This window comes from Jaculus jaculus, chromosome 12, assembly GCF_020740685.1.
Source record: "Jaculus jaculus isolate mJacJac1 chromosome 12, mJacJac1.mat.Y.cur, whole genome shotgun sequence".
Classification (NCBI taxonomy): domain Eukaryota; kingdom Metazoa; phylum Chordata; class Mammalia; order Rodentia; family Dipodidae; genus Jaculus; species Jaculus jaculus.
Window position 1 is genome coordinate 59,804,862 of NC_059113.1, and position 18,461 is coordinate 59,823,322.

General features: G+C 50.4%; 1 protein-coding gene across 5 annotated transcripts; it reads right to left on the bottom strand.

Moving 5' to 3' along the window:
* Positions 1 to 2,646: 2,646 nt before the first annotated feature.
* Positions 2,647 to 13,811, bottom strand: Sh2b1 (SH2B adaptor protein 1). Of its 5 annotated transcripts, none has more exons than XM_045131109.1 (10): positions 13,704 to 13,811; positions 10,766 to 11,796; positions 10,375 to 10,476; positions 9,775 to 9,866; positions 9,492 to 9,667; positions 4,817 to 5,020; positions 4,438 to 4,649; positions 4,154 to 4,322; positions 3,608 to 3,707; positions 3,261 to 3,429 (listed from the first exon to the last, which is right to left on the bottom strand). In XM_045131109.1, exons 2-10 carry the CDS (start codon positions 11,705 to 11,707, stop codon positions 3,411 to 3,413), a joined length of 2,016 nt encoding a protein of 671 aa, XP_044987044.1. In that variant the 5' UTR covers positions 11,708 to 11,796; positions 13,704 to 13,811; the 3' UTR covers positions 3,261 to 3,410. The 5 variants fall into 5 exon arrangements, with proteins under 5 accessions (XP_044987040.1, XP_044987043.1, XP_044987041.1 ...); XM_045131107.1 differs by having other exon boundaries at positions 3,290 to 3,429; positions 4,101 to 4,322; XM_045131105.1 differs by lacking the exon at positions 3,608 to 3,707 and having other exon boundaries at positions 2,647 to 3,429.
* Between the last annotated feature and the right edge of the window lie 4,650 nt (positions 13,812 to 18,461).

Sequence of the window (18,461 nt, forward strand, 5' to 3'; positions counted from 1 at the left end):
GAATGCTCTGGGTCACATCAACAGACACCTCCACCTGGCCCAGCACCCGCCATTTCAGGCCAGAGGCAGGCTCAGCACCCATGGTGCCTTTGGGCCCAGGCTGGCTTCTCCCCAGCAGCACCTGGAGGAGTGACAAGGCAGCAGCCTTACAGCGACAGGAATGCCCAAACATGGCGAGGGGGAGTGGGGACATGGGAGCTCCAAGGGAGTCATCAGGAGAGTGAGGGAAGGAGGTAGGCTTTACAGGACACTCCTGCCAACAGGGCCTTTGAGGTTATTCATTTCTACCTCCTCCAGCTTCCCAGAGACAGGAGGCCAGTGAGGAAAGCCACTAGCCCAGAGCTGGAGAGGAAGCCTCACTGAACTGTGACCTGGGATGGAAGAGGGCAGTCTAATGAACCACTTGCCACTGGGAGTCCCAACACCCAGGTTTGAAGGCATTATTCCTCCTGCCTGAGGTGCAGAGCTCAGGGAGTGGAAAAGCCTGGCTGTGAAGGGCATGTAGACCGAGCCTGGCCCATCCCTGACCAGTTCTGCACAAAAAAGAGTTGGAACGAATCTATCTGCTAAGCCCCTCCAGCCAGGACAAGGCAGTCTGGGGAGGGGCTTCATCTTTGTGTCCATAGCAAGTCCCTGAAGGCTGGTAGGACACGGGGGATGGGAACTTCTGGGCACCAGTTGCTACTAGATTAGGAAAGGATCAGACCCTTCCCAACTTGGGGCGCCACAGCCCTTACTGGCCATCTCACTTAGAGAACATTGCACCCTATCACCCCCAGGTCTCTAATCTCCCCCTCCCAGCAAATTCAATCCCTAGTCTTCTAAGGCCAAGGTTTGGGGAGCCCCAGGGAAGAGACAAAGCCAGAAAAGCCAGCAGGCTTTCCCACCAGCCCCCATCCTGGGTGGCCTGTGTGCCCAGCTGTCTCCTGTCCATCTCCCCACAGGACACAAGGCCCAGAATAGCAAGGTCATGAGCATGGATAGGGCCTCCTGGAGGTGGGGCAGAGGCTGAGGGGCATGGAGTGGCTGCTCCACTTTTGGGGAGGGAATGAGGCAGAGTTGTAAGAGGCACGGGATGGGGAGGGGAGTGGACCCAACACAGTAAATGTCAGGAACAGGGGATGGAGAGGGCCCAACACAGTAAGTGGAAGAGGCAGAGGATGAGGAGGGGAGGGGACCCAACACAGTAAATAGAAGAGGTAGGGAATGGGAGTCTTCAGATCTTGCCCTCTTGCTGACATGCCCTCTACCCAAGCTGGCTGCTCTTGCTAGGAGGCTGCAGAGCAGGAAAATGAATTCAGAACACAAAGTATAGGTTTAAAAATGGGAGCTTTGCCGGATGTGGTGGTGCACGCCTTTAATCTCAGAACTAGGGAGGCAGAAGAGGAGCGCTGTGAAACTCCATAGTGAATCCCAGGTAAGCCTGGGCTCTAGCCCAGGTGAGACCCTACCTCAGGGGAAAAACAGAGAGAGTGCACGCTTGGTGGTGGTGATGGTTGCAGACTCCATATCCATAGTCCATCTCAGGTGAGATGGGCAAGATGTAGAAGCTGGACCAGGGTGCTGGATCTTCTGACTTTCAAGGGAAGCCTTGAGACATTTATATGAAACTCAAATGGAAAACACCCAGTCCAAACAAACCATGTCAGCAACACTAAGATGAAACTTCACATCTTATAAAGGACACCAAGGCTCAAAGTGGCTATGCCTTGTCCCTAGGTCACACAGCAAGTAAGAGTCAAATTTAGGACTAGAAGCCAGAGTTCTGTCATCTAGTCTCCAGTCTGGCTCTGATAAAGGCAATAAGCAGCCTTGGGCATCTCTGCAGGAAACTGATTGCCACATTAAATCTCCTACAACACAGACATTTTTACCCCTACCACCTCCCTCTGCTGTCTCCCCAGGGTAAGAAACTTAAATCAAGAATTGAAGCTGGGGGGCTGGAGGGATGGCTCAGCAGTTAAGGCGTTTGCTTGCAGAGCCAAAGGACCCACGTTAGCCAGTTGCACAAGGGGGCGCACGCGTCTGGAGTTCATTTGCAGTGGCTGAAGGCCCTGGTGCACCTATTATCTCCCCCCACTTCTCTGTTAAAAATAAAAATATTAAAAAAAAAAATTGAAGCTGGGCATGGTGGCACATGCCTTTAATCCCAGCACTTGGGAGGCAGAGGTAGGTGGATGGCTGTGAGTTCCAGGCCAGCCTGAGACTACATAGTGAATTCCAGGTCAGCCTGGGCTAGACCAAGACCCTACCTGGAAAAACAAAACAAAACAAAACAAAACAAAAACAACAAAAAAATCAGTGAAAGAAATACCTTTGGCAATCATAAATACTGTCATCCAATATCCTGTCCCATTGAAAACACATGCCCCTGGGGTGTGGCAGTGCAATCCCAGCATGTAGAAGGCCAAGGCAGGAGGATCACAAGCTTGGGCTAGACAGTAATAACCCATTTCACAAAATCCCTGCCCCCAAAGAAGCATGCTAGAAATCACCAAGAAGCACTCTTTAGCTCTGCACTCACCACTCAGCAAAGGAGATGATCTACAAAGAGGTGGCTCTAAAGGCCCCATCCCCCCACAGCATAAAAGGAATTGGACCCAGGCCTGTCCCAAGCCCCACTGCGAATAGTAGCCATAGCCATTGTGATGGTACTGAGATAAACCCTTTATTTATGCTTCTCCATTTTGTTTAAAACAACAACAACAACCACCTTAGTATAACTGACAGCCCTTCCCCCTCACCCTTGCTTGGGTTGGGGGGGTGGTTAGTGGGGAAATGGCCCTCAGAAGTGGAGCTGACCATAAGAGCCCCTCAGGGAGGTAATGGATCCCAAGTCCTGGCTTGGGGCAGGGGCACCTGTAGTGTAGGAACTAGGGACCTAACAGGGCTCTTGAACCTCTGATTGTACCAACATACATGCCCTTGGCTGTTAAGGGTCAGGAAGCATGTGGGGAGGGGAATTCCACTCTCCTCTCTGTCTGTGTTCCTACCCAGCCTAGTCTCATGACCTCAAGCTGGGAAGAGGAGAGTGGAGGTGGGTGTCTCACACTCACACAAAAGAGTACTGGTTATTAATGGCCCGGGGGTGGCCCCCTTCTTCTCCACTGCCCCCTAGTGGAAGCTGCTGAAGCTGCACCATTGGGGTCACTCCCAAGTCCCCATCAGAGCCAGCACCACCCTGCATCTCAGTGCCAGGTGCTATGGCCTCTTCCAATTCAACCACGGGGACCAGCTCAGCCACGGCGACCAGTTCTTCCTGGTCCCCTCCACTGCCCACTTTCTCTTTCTCTTGCCTCTCTTTGGCTGTTGCGGCGGCTGGTGCCGCCACTTCTGGCGTCCACGACGCCTCTTCTGCCCCAGGACGTTGGGGATCTGTCCATGGAGGGGGTTCAGGGGGCTGGGTTGGGTCATGGAAGGTGTTCGGTTCTGGATAGGAATGGTAAGAAGATACAGTGATTGTGGAAGGACGTAAGTTCTTGCAGTGGCCTCCCCTTCACTTGTCCCCCAGGAGCCATGTGCTATCTCCCCCACACCCCAACTTCTGAGCAACCCCCCTCCATGGAAGATGGATCATGGGAGGTGGTGAGAGGAGGACCACACTTACACACAGTCACTCGCTCCGAAGGGCAGGAGGGTAGAGGAGGCATCGGGGTAGCATCGGTCTCCCTCGCACACCCCTGCATGGCTCCCAGCCTGCTCCCGGCCTGGGGGGGGAGGGGTAATGTGGGGACAGATGGGACAGTGGGGTGGGGGAAAGGGAGAGATCAGACAGGGACATCAGACATCAGGGGAGGAGGGAGTAGGACTGGACCAAAAATTCCCAACAGGGCAGGCCCAAGGAAGGTCACAGTGACAAAGAGCAAAGACAAGGCCAGGGAGGAAGGGTCCAGAAGACAGACAATGATGGAGGATCCGATGGAATGGGAATGCACCAGCCAAGTCTCCACTGCCCCTGACCCCATGAGGAGCCTCTGCCTGCCTACATCTTGTCAACCTTCTGTAGGCTTTCCAGGCCTGCCCACATGCCTTGGCTGCCCTGTTCCCCACTAACAGATCCTCTCTTCCAGCCCCCCACCCCATCTTCCTGGCACACACACCTCACTTCTTGGGTGCACGGGCACCTCCTCCCCTGCAGACCTGCTCTGCTCACCCTGCTGCCGCTGGGAGGGAACATAGCTGACAAGGACAACATCACTGGAGCCTCCAGACTCCAGCGGGATGGGGTGCACCCGGAAGTGCTCGAGCATATCGAAAATGGACTGGAACCACAGATGCTGGACTCGGCACTGACCCTCCTCATTCAGTGACAAACGCAGGTGCTGAGGGTAGGACAAGCAAGTGAAGTAAGCAATAAAAACCCTCCTCCCTTGGACAATGGTATTCCCAGCTATACCCTCAACGCTGTCCCTAAAAGAGTTCTTCAGGGGCACTCACCTTGGCTTTGCCCTGGAAGTTGAAAGTGAGGACATATTCTCCACGCCTTGTCTCACTCTGACGTACCAGGAAGACACCATGGGAGCCAGTGCCTCCTTCTAGCACTAACTGGGCAGCCTTGAGTCGAGAAAGCATCCCGTGGAACCAAGGGTATCCCGAGAGGGGCTGATCCCCCTCACCTCCCTCTGACTCCCCCTGGAACAGGAATGACCCTTCAGAAGGAGAGAGGGAGGGAAACCGGGGTGTCAAGGAGGCTTCCCCCATCCTAGGAAAACAAAGCTTTGCTTTTTCCCCACCTCCTCCCCTTTCCAGGTCTGATCCCTCAGGCTCCCAAAACAGGAGCACCAGCCTGGAGACAGACACATATGCACTCTTATACCTGTGGCTGTTTCCGGCGTATCCAAGGGAGGGTAGGGGGTTGAGAGGGAATGAACTGTCCCTGCCAGGGGTCCCTCTTCAATAGGGATGCGAGGGGGCAACTCTGGAGGAAGCAGTTCCATTGAGTCAAAATGGGAGGCAGCAATGGAGGCAGAACTTGGGGAGAAGGATGCTGAGGGCCGATCCGAGAGGCCCCCATAGGCCCCTGGAAAAAGAGGGAGGACATAGCTGAGAATGTTACAAGTTCCTCCCTGCAGGCTCAGTCTCTTGCCTGTTTCCCCTCTGGCTGTCCACTTATGTGCCCAGCTCCCCCACACCTCTGGAGGCAGTGACCCTGATGGATTTTACCAATGGCTCTGCACTTACACTTCTGGCACTACTGAGGGACCATGGTTATTGCAAGGAGGTGCCTATGTCCTTTCTGAATCACCAGCTGAAAAATTATGGCAAAGGTTGGTGTGGGAGGTACAATCTCTCAAATATGCTCACATTAGAAAGGAGTCTGGCTGGGCATGGTGGCGTATGCCTTTAATCCCAACACTCGGGAGGCAGAGGTAGGAGGATTGCTTTGAGTTTTAGGCCACCCTGAGACTACATAGTGAATTCCAGGTCAGCCTGGGCTAGAGTGAGACACTATCTCAAATAAGCAAAGAGAGACCAAAAAAAAAGATCTTCCTTTAAAAAAAAAAATTGTTTACTGGACTGGAGAGATAGCTTACCAGTTAAGGCACTTGCCTGCAAAGCAGAAGGACTTATATTTGACTCTCCAGATCCCATATAAGCCAGGTGCACAAGGTGACACAAGTGTGCAACGTTGCACACACATGCACACAAGATGATGCACACCTCTGGAGTCCAATTACGATGGCAGGAGGCCCTGACATGCCCATTCTCACTCTCACTTGCACTCTTTCATTAAAAAAATGTTTTGGAGCCGGGCATGGTGGCACACACCTTTAATCCCAACACTTGGGAGACAGAAGTAGGAAGATCACCGCGAGTTCAAGGCCACCCTGAGACTACAGAGTGAATTCCAGGTCAGCCTGAACTAGAGTGAGGTCCTACCTCAAAAAAAAAAGTTTTGGGCTGGAGGGATGGCTTAGCAGTTAAGGTGTTTGCATGTAAAGCCAAAGGACCCAGGTTCGATTCCGCAGGACCCACAATGGCCAGATGCACAAGGTGGTGCAAGCATCTAGAGTTCATTTGCAGTGGCTGGAGGCCCTGGCACACTCATATTCTCTCTCTCTCTTTCACTCTCACTCTTCCTCTTTCTAATAAAAAATTTGTAAAAAAAAAAAAAAAAATTTTTAATGTTTTGTTTGAGAAAGAAAGGAAGATAGAGAATGGACATGCCAGGGCCTCTAACCATTGCAAATGAACTCCAGATGCATGTGCCACCTTGTGCATCTGGCTTACATGGATTCTGGGGAACCAAACCTGGGTCCTTAGGCTTTACAGGCAAATGCCTTAACCACTAAGCTATCTTTCCAGCACAAAAAGGAATTCTTTCTTTAGGCTATAGGCAAAACTAACTCAGGCATGAAAAATCTCTGTCAGGCTGGGCGTGGTGGCATTCACCTTTAATCCCAGCACTCTGGAGGCAGAAGTAGGACTGCTGTTAGTTCAAGGCCAGCCTGGAACTACAGTGTGAGTTCTAGGTCAGCCTGGGCTAGAGTGAAACCCTACCTCAAAAATACCCAAAAAAAAGGGGGGGGGGGACTAGAGAGATGGCTCAGTTGTTAAGACACTTGACTGCAGGGCCTAATGACCCAAGTTTGATTCCCCAGTGCTCATGTAAAACCAGATGTACAAAGTGGTGCATGCATCTGGAGTCCATTTGCAATGGCTAGAAGCTCTGGCATGCTCATTTGCTCTCTCTCTTCTATGTCTGCTTAAAAAAAAAAAAAAAAATGAGCCAGGCATAGTAGCATATTTCTTTAATCCCAGTACTTGGGAGGAAGAGGAAGGAGGATCGCCTCAAGTGGTAGGCCACCCTGAGACTACACAGTGAATCTCAGGTCAGCCTGGGTTAGAGCCAGACCCTACCTCAAAAAAAAAAAAAAAAATTCTGTTAGATGGGGTCATTCCTGTAATCCCAGCACTCAGAAAACTGAAGCAAGGAATGAAAAATTCAAGGCCAGCCTGGGCTACAGTGAGACCCTGACTCAAAACGAAAAGCTGAAAAGTGCCTCATAACTCAGTGGTAGAAGTAACAGAGTTCAAGGTTATGGGTTCAATCCCCAGTGCAATGAGAGAAAAAATTACAGCTGGAGAGATGGCTTAGTGATTAAGGCACTTTCCTGAAAAGCTAAAGGACCCAGGTTTGATTACCCAGATACACAAGATGGCGTATGTACCTGGAGTGTTTATAGTGGCTAGAGGCCCTGGCACACCCACTCTTTCTTCTCTCTCTCTCTAATAAATAAAATGAAAAAAAGATATCTATCTATCTATCTCTCTATCTATCTATCTATATTTTGTTTTTGTTTTTGGAGGTAGAGTCTTGCTCTAGCCCAGGCTGACCTGGAATTCACTATGTAGTCTCAGGCTGGCCTCAGACTCATGGCAACCCTCCTACCTCAGCCTCCCAAGGGCTGGGATTAAAGGTGTGTGCCACCACACATGGCGAAAATAATTTTCTTTAAATTATCCCTCAACCCTACTTCAAAAAACCAAAAAAAGAAAAAACAAAAAAAAAAAGAAAAGAAAAGCTGGGAGTGGTGGCATGGAGGTAGGAGGATTGCCATGAATCTGAGGCCAGCCTGAGACTACATAGTGAATTCCAGGTCAGCCTGGGATACAGCAAGACCCTACCTCGAAAAACCAAAGTATAAATCCCCCAAGCTAAACCTCCTTCATTCACCTTCACTGTGCCAATGGATGCTTCCCTGTAAAGCATTTAGCTAATTCACACTTTCCAGTATTCTGACTCTCCCCCTATCAGGAGGCTGAGAGCTCTGGCCTCCTTGAAGCCACTCTTTTCTCACCTCCTCTGGACAGAATCCTGTCTCTTCCACCTCCCCTAGTCTCTTCCTGCTGAGCTTCCAAAGTGTTTCCTGCTTGCTCTACTCAGAGGATGCTAAAAGCATCCTTTTTTTTTCTCTAGGTAGGGTCTTAACTCTAACCCAGGCTGGCCTCAAATTCACAATACTACCTCTGCCTCCCAAGTACTAGGACTAAAGATGTTTGCCACCATGCCCAGTAGGGATCTTCTTTCTGTTTTTTTGTTTGTTTGTTTGTTTTGTTTTGTTTTGTTTCAAGGTAGGGTCTCACTCTAGCTCAGGCTGACCTGAACTCACTCTGTAGTCCAAGTCTGGCCTCCAACTCACAGCAATCCCCAACTTCTACCTCCTGAGTACTGGGATTAAAGGTGTGTGCCACCATGCCCGGCTGAGATCTTTTTATTGGAAACAATTTCTTATTAATTCAGCTAGACTAAGCTTGTGAAGGGCAAGGAGCTCATTTGAGACCTGTGAGTTCCCTCATCCATTTTAAAACCTAGCAATGAAGCCAGGGATGTACTAGAGCCTTTCTGAATGTGTGCTAAGACAAAGGCCTGAGTTGGCACAGATGCCAGACATAACACTTTAGAAGACAGGTGTGCGTGTAAGGCTGGTAACAGGGACTCAGGAACCAGGTTGGTATAGCCCATCTTTGACAGTGACTCTCAAGTGACCCTGGAAAATCTATTTCCTCTCCCTGGTCATGGCTGGCTGCCTGTGATCTGATGACCTGTAAGGTCTTCTCTGGCACTAGTGATTGTAGTCTATGATAACCAAACATTGCTTGAGTATAACCTATGGGCTAGGCACCTCAACACTGACACTTAAAACAGAGGGTGAGGAGAAGAGGGTAAAATGAAAGCCCAGTCTAGAAGGTTAACCAGGCCAAAGAGACATGCCTTCCTGCATTTATAGTTTGGTAAGGCCAAAAGTACAAAAGAAAGCTGGGCATGGCGGCAAACGCCTTTAATCCTAGCACTTGGGAGGCAGAGGTAGGAGGACTGCCATGTGTTTGAGGCCACCCTGAGACTACACAGTAAATTCCAGGTCAGCCTAGGCTATACTGATACTTTACCTCAAGAAAACAAAAGAAAAAAAGTACAGAGACCATTGACATATGCACAGAGATAGAGAATAAAAGCAAAAGAAAGATATCTACAAAGTATTCTAGAAGCTTGGAGAAGAGCACTATTACCTCTAGCCAGAGTGGGGGCCTGCAAGAAATTTACAGGAAAAAAACAGAGCCAAGCATGGTGGCATATCACTCGGGAGGCAGAGGTAGGAGGATCGTTGTGAGTTCGAGGACACCCTGAGACTACATAGTTAATTCCAGGTCAGCATGGACCAGAGTGAGACCCTACCTCAAAAAACCAAACAACAAAAACAAACAACAACAACAACAACAACAACAAAAATACTGAGCATAGAAGGTAGATTGGAATTTGTTGGGGGGGGGGGCAAGCAGGAGGTGGGCAGGACCTGTGTGGGGTAGTGATGATAATGATTCTAACATGGTACACTGTGGCCCAAGAGAGCTTGGTATGTTCAGTGGCAAAATATAAGGAATTGGCCGGGCAGCTGGCAAATAGGATTGGGTGCTCAGCAGAGTTTGCATAAAGGGCGTGTGGCCTGATAGCAGGTGTCTAGCCCAGCAGCTCTCCAAGACTGCCTTACCCTGTGACAGGCGGTCACTGCTCTCGCTGGGTCCCAGCAGAAGATCCTGGCTGGGCAGACTCTCTGAATGATTCAGGCAGGGTAATTCCAGGCTGTCTGTGTTCTCCTTTGTGGGGAAGGAGGGGCCAGGGGCCAGGGGAAGGGTCATAGGGCGGGGACTGGTAGCAGGGCAGGGTCTATAGAGACAAGGAAAACGCTGCTGAGGAGGTCACTAGAAGAGAGGCATAAGGCTGCCCCCACCCTTACCCCAGACACCCTCAGTGACAGAAGACAAGCTACTTACCCTGGACTCAGGCATTCCTGGATATCAGACACCCAGGCCTTCACATGAAGTGCATCAGTTGTCTCCAGGATATACTCCAAAGGGCCCTCCACCTATGGGACCAAGAGGGACTCAGCCAGGAAGTGGGGAGGCACACAAACTACATAACTCTTTTTTTTTTTTTAAATTTTAACTTAATTTTATTTATTTGAGAGAGAAGAAGAGGCAGATATATACAGGGGGGAGGGAGGTAGAGGAAGAAAGGGAGTAGGGAATGGGCATACCAGGGCCTCTAACCAATGCAAACGAACTCCAGACACATGCACCACCTTGTTCATCTGGCTTTATATGGGTACTGGGGAATCAAACCTGGGTCCTTTGGCTTTGCAGGCAAGCACCTTAACCACTAAACCATATCCCCAACCCAAGCTACATACACTCTTAAAGTAAACAAGAACATCTCCCTTTCTATTCCCTTCCCAGAAAAGTCCCAGCCCCAGGGACAGACTTTAAAGCTCTTGACAAATACAAACATCCTACACTACAGTGACACCTGCCTAAACGAATCAAGAGGTCTCTCCTCAGCACAAGTACTGTCTGGGGTCAGGGCAGTGCTCCTACCTTAACCACAAATGTGTTTTCCCGGTCAGGCATTTCCAGGGCTGTGGTTGTCCGGACATCAGTGATTGTAGAGCAGGGAATGCTAAGTCGGGGCCGTGATGCCTAGGTGGGAAAGACAGAATATGAGCCATTCTTTTGATGTGCCAAACCATCCATCCCTTCCCTCCAAGTATTCATCTTTCCTTCTACATCCTAGATGAGGTAAATGGGCAATATCCCTGTTGTCTCAGACCGGCTCATAGCAACGGATTCAAAGCCCATAGCTAGCTCTAGTCAGGCAAGCAAAGCTGGGCACATAGGCTAGCAAACCTCACAACTACCTTCAGGGCTGAGCTACCACTCCAGTCAGCCCATCACTCACTCCCCAGCACCCACCCTCCTCTGGACTCACCTTTGGTGGTACAAAGAACTCCAAGCGACTTCCTCCTCCTGCTTCTCCTTCACTCCGAAGCAGTAAGCGACACTTCTGCCACTGAGGCTGCCCTCCTCCCCCTGAGGTCAGCCCAGCTGCCCCTCCTCCCCGTCCCACTCCAGCTGGGTCAGGGGCAGCCTCTTCAGCCCCCATAAAACTTAGCAGCTCTTCCCTCTGTACCATTCCTGCTCCATCCTTCAAGGTCCCCCCTCCCCGACTCAGTCTCAGCCTTTCAAAGCGGTGAGTCCATCTCTCCCCAGGGGATGTGCCATCACTGGCTAGTCCCCTACCAATGGTCCCAGCCCCACCAGAGGAGTTGGAGTTGCTGTTTCCACCTAGGACTGGAGGGCTTGATGAGTTCTCCAGGGGCCCAGCTGGAGAAGGGGGGTCAACAGTGCCCCGCCACTGCAGGATGCCTCTGACAGAACCTCGGACGGATCGACCCACTGAGCGAAGGGAGAAGCGCTTCTTGAGCTTCGGCTTTGAGGTCGTTGTAGAAGAGGAAGAAACTGAAGAAGGGAGGGGGCCAGCCAGGTCCTCAGATGATCGAGAAGGGCCCAACACAGCCAGGGGACCGCCCACCCGGCAGCTTTCAAGGGACAGGTCATGTGGTGGTGGGATCTCCACACCGGGGCTCAGAGGGGCCAAGACAGGTGGGGAGAGGGAGCCAGAGGCCCGGGCCACCTCAGCTTCAAAGTGCTGCAGGAAGAGCTCAGCAAAACGGCGGGAGAAGGCAGCCTCTGCCCCAGGCCCAGCATATTGTGGGTGAGAGGCCAGGTAGAGGCGGAATCGGCGGGCAAAATCCAGGGCAGCAGCCCTTGCATGGGACTCACAGAACTCCCGCCAACTGGGGGGAGGGGGTGGTGGCAGCACAGGTGGAGAAGGGAAGGCCCCATCCTCTGGGGAAGGGGCACCATTCATGATGGGCCCCAGGAAGAGGACAGGGGGAGCCTGTGGGGAGGGGCAGCAAAGAGGGAAACGGCCAGAAGACACGGGGTGAGCGGCAGCAGCTGCAGGAGGAAAAGAAAGGCACATACACATGGTGTCACCACAGAGGTGGGATTGGAGTATGTCCCACCCCAAGCCAGGGACCCCCTACTCTGGTTCAGACTCCTCAGAGGGCCATGAGGGAGAAAACCAAACTGCTGTGCCCTCTCCCAGATCCATTCTCTACATGCACTTCAGGGATGAAGGCAGCAGCCAGCAAGCAGTGTCTAGCACACATGCATCTATCCAGCTGCCTGCACTATCACTTTCCCTTTTGAGATTCAGAAATGAGAGGGCCTGAGCACCTGCCTCTCTTCCACATGCCACTCTTCCAGATCACTGTCCTTTCTCTAAGACAGATCATCCACTATCTATCACATACCTCCCATATGCCATTCCAGAGGCTTCCATGAGGTCATCTTACCTTTCCCTGTGAGACTTAATAACCTTATAGATGAGGAAACCAAAGCTCAGGCAAGTTTCAGAACTCCGAGTCTACTGTTTCCCAATGCATAGTTCTAGTCCCTAGGACCTGGCTGGACCAGCCTGAAGCACAGCTCCTTACTACCTTGCTCTCAGGGGATCCTGCTTCATACACCATAGGTTTAGCTCTGAGGGAATTTGATGAATGAAAGATGATTTCAAGTAGTTCCACCCTTCAAGGTCTTAGAAGCTGGCCTTACAAGCCAGCCTCTAAGGACTACTTTAATGGCCACTGTTCAATCTTTGGATGCCCCTTCAGTCTGAGCACCAGAGTGGTGTTTGCTAGTTGCACAGTCATATGACATCACAGGGAGCTAAGGTTCAAATTTTCTCATTCCTTGACAAGTATGGCCTAAAGGCTGGTTAGCTTAATGGTTAAGGCTGTGGATTCCAAAATCAGACTTGGACTGAAACTCTAGCTCAGACACCTGTTAGCTGTGTGAGCATGAAAAAATTACAAATAATCTGAGGCCCAGTTTTTATATCAGTGAAACATAGTTAATAATTTGTATTCCCTACAGTCATCAGGAGAGCGAAATGGAATGGAACATATCAGTACTTAACAAAGTAAGCACACAAGAATTGACTGCCATTAATACTATGTTTATATATTAGGGTTCCAATTTGCTATAAGAGAAACAAGAAAAGAATGTTTTCGAAGGTGTCACAACTAGAAAGTAGCAGAGAGCTGAGATGGAATTTACAACCGCTGACTCCCTGGTGAGCCTTCCTCCCCCATGCTACACTGGAAGGTGACAGCCCCAAGACAGCTCAGGAAACTCCAAACCATAAGCAATGCCAGCCTCCTCATCAGCAGGGGTGACGGGCAGAGACGCCTCCCCTTGTTCCTTGGCCTAGACCCCTACACACTGTGATGGCCCCAACCACCGAAAGCAAAGAGGGAGTCGTGGAGCGCCGGGGGAGGGGGGAGGAGGAATCCAGCCAAGAGGTGCAGACACAGCAGAGACTGTCTCCAGCTAGAAGGCACCTCGGCTCACAGAGGCCCACCCAGCCCTCTGCACCACCGGCCGACCCAGCCCCCTTCAGGCCCGCTGACCCTGCGGTTCCTGAGCTGGTGACTCAGTTTCTCTTCTGCCAAGAACTCAAGACACAATTTTCTAGTGCAGCAGCCTCTTGGCTTAGTACTGACATTCCCGAAGGGCGGGTGGTGGAGAGTGCAGGCTGCGCTCCCGGTTCGGACCCGCGGGGTCCCGTGGTTAATCCACTCGGCCCCGACCTCATTTGCGCGACACCCTCCACATGCCCCATCCCCCGGGCCGGGGCCTCCCGGGGACCAGCCCTCTCTCGGCTTCACACTCCGAAGCCAAGTACCCCTCGGGCCACAGAGGCCCCACGCCCACCCCACCCAGGGCTCCTCTGGCGCCGGGGTCGGGGCGCGGAGGGGGGAAGAGGCACTCGAAGAGGGGTATTCCGGTTCCGGTCCCACCTGCATCTCGGTCCCCGCGGTTAAGCTCCGGCGGAGGCGGCGGCGGCTCCCGCTCCCAGCGCCCCCCGCCTCCGCGACGAGCGCCCAGCCCACTTCTGCGCAGGCGCCGGGGCAGGTTTTTCCCTTCGCCGAAGGAAGCGACCATAGAGAAGAGCGGCGAGAGAGGCGGGCCCCTCCGTCCTCACGGCCGACGTCCTGGTTCTCGGCGCAGAGCTTCCAGGGGCCGAGCGGACGTGGCTCTGGTAGCGCTTCGGAGACTTCTTCGGCGGCGCCCAGCAGGGACTGTGGAGGCAACCCGCCAGAGCGTCCCCCCGAGGAAACTCGACAAAGGCGAGAAGTCGACCATAGAGAAGCCAGCCGAGGAGATAGAGTCGCGAGTCCCTGCGGAAGGCTAGAGTAGCCAGCGAATACCGGATATCAGCGAGATGCTCAGGCTTTTCCAAGGGCCGACTGCATCCTAGAGCGCCCGGGCCTGCAGCTCAGGGGATGCAGACACTGCCCTCGGGGAGCCCGGCGAGGGAAGCCGCCGTGACCTTGCCAGGCCCTGCCAGCTGGCTGAGCCTGAACGCAGTACCATGGCTTTACCGAAGGAAAGGTCATAGTGGTCCAGGACCACCTCACACTGGAAATAATGATGGGGGCAGAAATAGGTCAGTTTTGGACGTGCTTGAGGGACATCAGGAGGTATGTGGACATGCAGCTTGGAGCTCAAGGCATCAAGGCCAGTTATAGGAATGGAGAACCGTTAACATATAGATGGTAGCTAAAACCATGCACACAAAGATCCTCTAGCAATCTGTCTCACATTGACCCAACTCTGCTAAAACCCGATGAATTACAGGGGCCAAAAGATTTCGAGAGGGCTGGAGAGATGGCTTAGCGGCTAAGCGCTTGACTGTGAGGCCTAAGGATCCTGGTTCGAGGCTCGATTCCCCAGGACCTACGTTAGCCAGATGCACAAGGGGGCGCACGCATCTGGAGTTCGTTTGCAGTGACTGGAGGTCCTGTCGTGCTCATTCTCTCTATCTGCCTGCCCCCCCCCCGTCGCTCTCAAATAAATAATAAACAAAAATATAGTTAATTAAAAGGATTCCGAAAATCTAGTTCACCATTTCCATTTTCTGGTTTTTCGAGGTAGGGTCTGATTCTAGCCCAGGCTGACCTGGAATTCACTATGGAGTCTCAGGGTGGCCTCAAACTCACGGTGATCCTCCTACCCCTGCCTCCCGAGTCCTGAGTGCTGGGATTAAAGGTGTACGCCCGGCTAGTTTTTGTTTTTCAGTGTAGGGTCTCTCTAACTGAGCCTGACCTGGACTTCACTATGGAGTCTCAGGCTGTCCTCGAACTCACAGCAAGCCTCCTACCTCTGCCTCCCGACTGCTGGGATTAAAGGTGTGTGCCACCACTCCCAGGTGGTTCACCATTTCTGGTTCTGCTTCACTCAAAGAGGTTCTCTCTTTGTGGCAAGGTGGCTTTCAGTAGCCTCAAACCTAAACCCTTACCAACCAATTTAAAGACCATCCGTCTGCTCTTGGCTTTCTAATAAAATTTCCAGAACCAGCTATCTGAATGAACCCACGCGCCCATCCTAGAGTACAGAGACAAGTGATCCAAGAGATGGAGAGGCCTAAATGCCCTAATTCACATAAGAACGTTTTGGGGACTGGGAAGATGGCTCAGTGGATAAAGTACTTGCAGCTCAAGCTGGAGAATGTGACTTCCATCCCCAAGACCCCAGTGAAAAGCCCAAAGCTGGTGGGTGCCTTTAATCCCAGCTCACAAGATGAGATATGGAAGCAGGAGAGAAATTACCGGAAGCTCCTGTCTGGCAACAGTGAAAGACAGAACCCTGCCTCAAATGAGGTGAACAGGAACCAACAGGAACGCTGTCCTTTGAACTCCACATGAGGGTCATGACCCACGTGTGCCTGCACTCACACACATAAACATTTTTTTAAGTTTAAATTTATTTTCATTTATTTGCAATCAGAGAGATAAAGTGAATGGGTGCACCAGGGCCTCCAACCATGGAAAACGGACTCCAGACACATGTGCCGTCATGTGCATCTGGCTTTAGGTGGGTACTTGGGAATTGAACCGGGTTGTTAGGCTTTACAGATAAGTGCCTTAACTGCTGAGCCATCTCTCTGGCCCCACACAAAGAACTTTCACTTTTTTCAAGGTAGGGTCTTGCTCTAGCTCAGACTGACCTGGAATTCACTATGTAATCTCAGGGTGGACTCAAACTCATGGCAGTCCTACCTCTGTCTCCCAAATGCTGGGATTAAAGGCATGCGCCACCACCATGCCCATGCCTGGCTCAAAGAACTTTGTTTGTTTGTTTGTTTGTTTCTTTTTCGAGGTAGTTTCATTCTAATCCAGGCTGACCTGTAATTCACTGTGTAGTCTCAGGGTGGCCTTGAACTCACAGTGATCCTACCTCTACCTCCCGAGTGCTGGGATTAAAAACATATGTCACCACGCCCAGATCAAAACACTTTAAAAAAATATTTTATTTACTTGTTTATTTGAGAGAAAGAAAGAGGGAGAGAGAGAATGAGTGCACCAGGGCCTCCAGCCACTGCAAAGAAACTCCACATACATGCGCCCCCTTGTGCTTCTAGCTAATGTAGGTCCTGGAGACTAACGGGGATCCTTTGTCTTTGCAGGCAAATGCCTTAACTGCTAAACCATTTCTCCAGCCCCAGAGAACTTTTTTTTTTTTTTTAATTGAGAGTGACAGACAGAGAGGAGGAGGCAGAGAGAGAGAAAATGGGCGTGCCAGGTCTTCCAGCCACTGCAAATGAACTCCAGATGCATGTGCCCCCTTGTGCATCTGACTTACGTGGGTCCTAGGGAATCAAGCCTCAAGCCAGGGCCCTTAGGTTTCACAGGCAAGCGCTTAACTGCTAAGCCATCTTTCCAGCCCCAGAGAACTTTAAGTAGCATATTATTTTTTTTTAATTTTTTGTTCATTTTTATTTATTTATTTGAGAGCAACAGACAGAGAGAGAAAGAGGCATATATAGAGAGAGAATGGCCATGCCAGGACCTCCAGCCACTGCAAACGAACTCCAGACACATGTGCCCCTTGTGCATCTGGCTAACATGAGTCCTAGGGAATTGAGCCTTGAACCTGAGTCCTTAGGCTTCACAGGCAAGCACTTAACCACTAAGCCATCTCTCCAGCCCTATTTATTTACTTGAGAGAGAGGCAAGTAGAGAATATGACATACCAGAGCTGCTAGCCACTACAAACAAACTCCAGATGCATGTGCCATCTTGTGCATCTGGCTTATTTGAGTACTGGGGAATGGAACTTGGGTTCTTATATTTGCAGGCAGGTGCCTTAACCATGAAGCCATTTTTCCAGCCCGCATATACATACATACATATATATGTGTGTGTGTGTATATATATATATATATATATATATATATATATATATATATATATATATATATATATATTTATTTATATATATGTTTGAGGTAGGGTCTCACTCTGGTCCAGGCTGACCTGGAATTAAGTATGTAGTCTCAGGGTGGCCTTGAACTCAGCGATCCTCCTAACCTCTGCCTCCAAAGTAATTAAAAATACAAAACAAAACAAAAAGAGAATATTTAGGACTAGAGAGAAAAAAAAATTAAACCCTAAAAATAGATCTACTGTGTGATCTGGTTATACCACTTCTACGTATTTACCCAAAGGACTTGCAATCGTATCAGTTATGGTTGCACATAAATGTTGATTCACATTAGCTAAGTTATGGAACCAGGCCAGGTGACCAGCAGAGGGATGAATGGAGAAGGAAAGTAGCATATACATAATAGAAATTTTTCAGCCATAAAGAATGAAGTTGGGGGGACTGGAAAGATGGCTTAGCGGTTAAGTGTTTGCATGTGAAGCCTGAGAACCCTGGTTCGAGGCTCAATTCTCCAGGACCCACATTGGCCAGATGTACAAGGGGGCGCACCCATTTCAAGTTCATTTACAGTAGCAGGAGGCCCTGATGTGCTCATTCACTCTCTCTCTGTCGCTCTCAAATAAACAAACAACAATAAATGAAAAAAAAAAAAAGAATGAAGTTGGGGATTAGCGATGCTTGGGGGTCAGAGGCTCCTAGGGTGGGTTGCAGCCTGGATCCTCACCATGTCAGTCATCTTCACACCCTTCTGGCTGCTAGGCACAGTGAAGATCAATCAGGACATTGTCCAGCGGCTCCTGGGGGAGAATGACCAGCTAATCCGCTGTGGAGTATCAGAACAAGGGCTCAGCAAATGAGTACATGCAGTATCAGCACGTGCTACATAGAAATCTCATTTATTTAGCAACCATCACAGATAGTAACACAGCCATTTCTTCAAAACCACCAGAATAATCTTCCAGGTGGCCAACATGAGGAATGACTGAATGTGGATCCATCTCCTGTGAGGCAGAATTGTTACCAGCTCAGCTCTTTGAAGTATGAGTGAAAATTGTGTGGAAGTGTGAAAAAAAACTATGAGCTCAGTGTCTTCTCAATGTATATATTAAGGAATTGAGCAAATCCCTCAAGAAGACTGTAAGAATTTTAGGTATGTGGCACCAGTACCATTATCAGTCAACAATTAACAGTAATTCTAGTTATTATCAAATATCATGTGATAATAAGTGATGCACAGATTTCTTCAATACCACAAAATCTGTTGATTAATCTGAGTTGGGATCAAAACAATGTTACTACAATATATATTGTTCATGTCACATTAGCAATAC